Genomic DNA, 5,560 nt, shown 5'->3' on the forward strand with positions numbered 1-5,560 from the left:
AAGAAAAAGAGCAAGAAGAGCGCTTGGTGAAGTTCAAAACGGTTGTGGCGGTTGATTCCGAGGTGTTGTTTTTAGAAAACTTATATTATTTTTGTTATTATTCGATTTATTTTAACTTAAAACGGTGTCAAAAATGGTCCAAACGGAGAACATTGAAAAAGTCTACCTGTTCGAGAAGGATCGCGTCAACAGTTTCAAAAAGTGGCCCTATTCCGGTTCCAGCCCGTGCAACATCCAGAAGGTATGAAAAGTTCTTCAAAAACAGGGCTGATAGCGAATCATTTTTAACGACTATTTTCGAGCTGGCCACTAGAAAGTCACTTGTTTCAAAGATGTTCTAGATTTAAGGGCGGAAAGTCTGTAGCGATTTTTTAATCTTCCTTTGAAGAATATTCTGTAAGGTATTAAACAAAAAACATTGAGATAGAAATGCAGAAATTTAACCTTTAATAAATCCTGTCAGCAAACTTCGATTCTGTTCAAATAATTCAAAGATATTTTCATCAGATTTGATTTTTTGTTAGAAATTTTATGATACCGGATTTGCGACCACAAATTTTTACATAAATAAATGTCTTCAGTTTCCTCAGGATTTTTATTCACAAAAAAACGAAAAAAATATGGCACAAATTTGTCCAATTCTTCCAAAGTTTCTGTATTGTAGATTTTTGTGTTCTATTAAAAATGTCTTTGTATAGGGTAGGTGTACCAGTTATGGCCATAGTGGTTCCCTATTTCGCCATACGTGATAACTTGAATGTCTCCACATTTTGAAAAATTTTGTGTGTTTTAGCAGTAAGATATAGGATACATCTTGGTGTTAAAACATTCAGAAAGATTAAAAATGCGAAAGCCATCGAAATTTCACATATGGCCAAATAGGCAACCACTATGGCCATAACTGGTACACTTTCCCTATATATTTTTTTTTAAATTCACTAATCAATCAAAACTTTTTACAGAATCCATATAATCCTTGAAGTTTTGGAATAATACAATCTATCTAATGTAGGAGCCTTCCTAAGGCAAGTGGTTAGAGTCCGCGGTTACAAAGCAAAGCTTTGCTGAAGGTGTCTGGGTTCGATTCACCGTCGGCCCTGGATCTTTTCGTAATGCAAATTTGCTTGACTTTCTTGGGCAAAGCGAACCATTGTACCTGCCACTGATATACGAACGCGAAAATGGCACCTTTGGCAAAGAAACATCTCAGTTAATAACTTTGGAAGTGCTCATTGAACACTAAAGCTGAGAAGCATGCTCTGTCCCAGTGAGGACGTAATGCCAAGAAGAAGAAGAAGAAACAACTTTGTCGCCCTGCCATCGAAAGCAATCGAACCTTGCATAAATACAATTTTCTTCCTGTTTCAGATGGCCGAAGCCGGTTTCTACTGGCAGGGTGACGACAAGGAGGACGAAGACACCTCCGTCTGTTTCGTGTGCGGCAAGGTCCTGGACGGCTGGGAGGAATCTGATGACCCCTGGGAGGAACACAAGAAGCACGCTCCCCAGTGCCTTTTCGTGAAGTACGGTCGACCAGAGGCGGAAATGACGGTGAGTGGAAATAAGGGATTGATTTCTTGGAGAACCGTAACATTATTCGTATGATTTTCTTGTGGTTTTTGGGGGCACAGTGTGAGGAAATGCTTAACCTGCTGGAGGTCATTCTGAAGGGACGGATTCAGAGCAGCTATACCGCCCTGAAGGACTGCCTTAAGGCCCACATCGAGAAGAAACGCAAAGAGATGACGAAACAGTTGTCGAAGAATTAGATTTTTTGTATTTATGTTTGCTGTAGACTGCTTGATGATAAGGTATTTAACAATAAGGACTAGTTTTGTAATTGCACAATAAAACGTAAGCATTTTTTATGATTTGAAGATCAGTACAACTAGTTGTATCCGAAAAAAGACTCTTGTGTGGTTCTCTATGTGATACCTTGTAGTAAATACTTCTGTATGCATACTTTGAAAGCATACGATAATCTGAATTATTATTCTGAATATATAACCATAGCCAACTGACGTAATATAACAAAACATCTCCTTTTTCATGTAATTTTAAGTGCAAATCTCATAAGTTTTCTAAATTCCCAAGTATTATTTGACACAAATTTATTGCTCATCTGCCACTGAATAATTATATGAATAATCATACATATTTAAATTCCAACAAATTCTCCTACTTCTTCAAATCCTCGAAATGGTGGCTCATCTTCATGAAACCTTGTTGCTACTGTATCTTCAATTGCTGGTGCTTCAATTATCTCTTGGCTAGTTTCCGTTCTTGTTGTAAAACTAGGTATAGAATAAGTCAACGCTGTGGAATGCTAATTTTCTTCAAATGTGCAATGTTTCGCTCGTATTGTACACCCGTGTTTTGATTTTCCACAATAGCTCAATAACCTTTACGTTCCAACACCTTATACTTCGTTTTACCAAATGTAGTTGCTAGTTTGTTTGCTTAAGATTTTGCATCAACACCATATCTCTGCTATAGATGTCCAGTTCTTGAGCATGTCTTCTTCTATCCTCTATTGCTCTTTTTCTTTTGTAATGTAGGTGCAACACCACTTTGGCACTTCCATAAAACTTTGCAATAAGAAGCGTTTCAATACGATGCGTATTGTGGCCAAATATGAGGTCAGTAGCACAGCGCTGCAAAAACTCTTGTAATTTCTATAACATACATGTATGTTTTAACCTTAGTAAGGACCTTGGGTCTTTTTAGACCCATTTCAAAATTCAAATCAATGTAACTTTTGATTGAAATAACCTAGCAATTTGAAACTTTCTGACAATTATTTTTTGTGGGAAATTTTGTTTATGCGGAAACAAAAGTTTTGAATGATCACTAGGGGAGCTTCCATAAAAAAAAGTTACAAATTGTGACTTAGGGTCGTTTTCGACCCGAAAATTCAAACAGCTCGCAAAAATCAGTGTGTTGACCGAATTTAGTTCTGTTGGACTTAAAAGAAGGGCACACATGTCTAGTTTCAGAAACCCTCCCGGAGATCCGGATTTGGTCACTGTGGCCACCGCGAACCTGCTACACATGAAAAAAGTCCCTTTAGAGACACTTACTTCGACGACCTGTAGTTTCGTAATTAAACAAGTAATCTGAACCGTCCTCATATTGTTGAATAGGTATTCACGTGGACTGTGAATAGAGATTCTCAAATCACTTAGTTATTCATACCCGGTTCCGGAAATCCGGAACATCCGAAAAATGAGTTTCCTTCGCAGTTCTGTATATGTAATTCACATCGGCACTATTCGGTTGATGGATATTTTGGCATAATTTTTTTCTGTAATAAGGAATCAATTACCTTAAAAATTCGGTCCAGTATGGTCCATGCGGAACCGGTTCCTGGAGTCCCGGGAGGTGGCCAATCTGGACAATTCGATGAAATTACTCAGATTTGAACCCCAAAACCAAATAAATTGTGTCCAATTCTTAATGATTTTTTATGTTTGGATGTATTTTGCCAAAAGAATGAAAGGATGGTTATTCTGGTCTTTGGAGCACCGGAATGGCCAACGGGAATACCCGTAATATGGGACCACAAGTTTAAGCACAAAAGTAGGCATGCGACAGCTCAACCTTTATGATTTGGCATCCCTGTGACTCTGCTAGTTCAGTTATTGATGAATGACCACCCTGATTCTTCTGGCCCCCGAAATAACACAGGAATGGCCACCGGAAATACCCGTATTGTGGGACATTTCGGTTTTTGTACAAAAACTAGGCATGCGACGGCTCAATCTTTATGGTTTTGGTATCCCTGTGACTCTGCAAGTTAAATTATTGATGAATGACCACTTTGGTTTTTCTGGCCCACCGAAATAACCCAGGAATGGCCACCGGAAATACCCGTATTGTGAGATATTTCAGTTTTTCTACCAAAGCTAGGCAACGCGACGGCTCAATCTTCATGATTTTTAATACCTGTGACTTTGCTAGTTTCAATTATTGATGAATGACCACTCTGGCTCATTGTTACCACGAAAAAACCCAGGAATGACCACCGGAAATACCCGTATTGTGAGACATTTCAGTTTTAGTACCAAAACTAGGCATGCGACGGCTCATTCTTCATGATTCTGGATACCTGTGACTCTTCTAGTTCAATTATTTATGAATGACCACTCTGGCTCAATGTTACAACGAAATAACTCAGGAATGACCACCGGAGATAGCCGTATTGTGAGACATTTCAGTTTTTTTTAATAAAACCAGACATGCGACGGCTCAATTTTCATGGTTTCGAATACCTGTGATTCTGCTAGTTCAATTATTGATAAATGACCACTTTGGGTCTTCTGGCCCACCGAAATAACCCAGGAATGACCACCGGAGATGCCCGTATTGGGGGACATTTCAGTTTTTGTACCAAAATTAGGCATGCGACGGCTCATTCTTCATGATTTTGAATACCTGTGACTTTTCCAGTTCAATTATAGATGTATGATCATTCTGGCTAATTGTGACCGAATATAAAGCCTTAAGTTCGCAGACACAAAAGTCAATTTGGACATATTGAGATGTAAAATTGTGAAAAATAATGAAATCGTTCTGGTGAGCTTCGATCTCACGACCCCCAATACGCTAGACTGGGTGCGTTAAACAACAACGCCACAAAACGGGTAACGATTCTACGGTGTAGTCGCCCAACCTGAAACCTGAGGACCTGAGTGGACTTCTACTTTTTATTGTGTGAGAAAAGTCACATGCCCGAAAAACCAGGAATATTGAGCCGACACATGCATAGCTTTGGTACAAAAACTAATGTACCCCACGATATGGGTTTCTTCGGTGGACATTCCTGGGTTATTCCAGTGACAGTAATGGACCAGGGTGTCCATCCTTTCATTATTATGTCAGATGGATCACGTGCTCGGAAAATTAGGAAAATTGAGCCGCCACATGTCTAGTTTTTGAAACTAAATCTGAAATGTCCCACAATAGAGATAACACCAGTGGTCATTCCTGGGGTTTTTCGGTGGTAACAATTATCCAGGATGGTCATTCACTTACAATTTTCTAGTTCAATAGTCACAAGTATTATAAAATCATGAAGAATGAGCCATCGAATGCCAAGTATTGGACTATTGCCATATATTCAGCTTCATTTTTTTAGCTAGAATTAATTGAATAGGGATTTTATTTATCAAATTTGGATAGCCGATTCTAATTGCATTGTATTTTGGACAGTCATATAGTAGATGCGATATGTCTTCTGTTTCAAAACATAGGTCACAGCGGTCATTAGATGTCAATTTCCATTTTGCTAACCTGTCTTTCGTGATCATATATATTTAAAAATTGGGTCCATAAATGAACCTTGACACTTAAGATCATGTTTGACGTTCGCTTAGTCGACAAAAACACCACAGGGGTTTTAGTTTTACCACTGAGGTTATTCCTATCTGACATTTCGGAAGGGACACGGAAAACAAAATACACCCAAAATTTGAGTTTAAGCCAAGGAGTGTGACAAAATCTAAAAAAACTGTTTTTTGGACTCAAACCAACGGAAAACATTAGAAAATTGAGTAAACAT

At 38.5% G+C, this 5,560-nt stretch overlaps 1 protein-coding gene across 1 annotated transcript; it reads left to right on the forward strand.

Annotated features, from left to right (window-relative positions):
• LOC5563944 (baculoviral IAP repeat-containing protein 5.2) lies at positions 1–1,877 on the forward strand. The gene is made up of 3 exons (XM_001648216.2): positions 1–241; positions 1,369–1,551; positions 1,632–1,877. Exons 1-3 carry the CDS (start codon positions 134–136, stop codon positions 1,767–1,769), a joined length of 429 nt encoding a protein of 142 aa, XP_001648266.1. The 5' UTR covers positions 1–133; the 3' UTR covers positions 1,770–1,877.
• Positions 1,878–5,560: the final 3,683 nt, after the last annotated feature.

Source organism: Aedes aegypti, chromosome 1, assembly GCF_002204515.2.
Source record: "Aedes aegypti strain LVP_AGWG chromosome 1, AaegL5.0 Primary Assembly, whole genome shotgun sequence".
Lineage (NCBI taxonomy): Eukaryota > Metazoa > Arthropoda > Insecta > Diptera > Culicidae > Aedes > Aedes aegypti.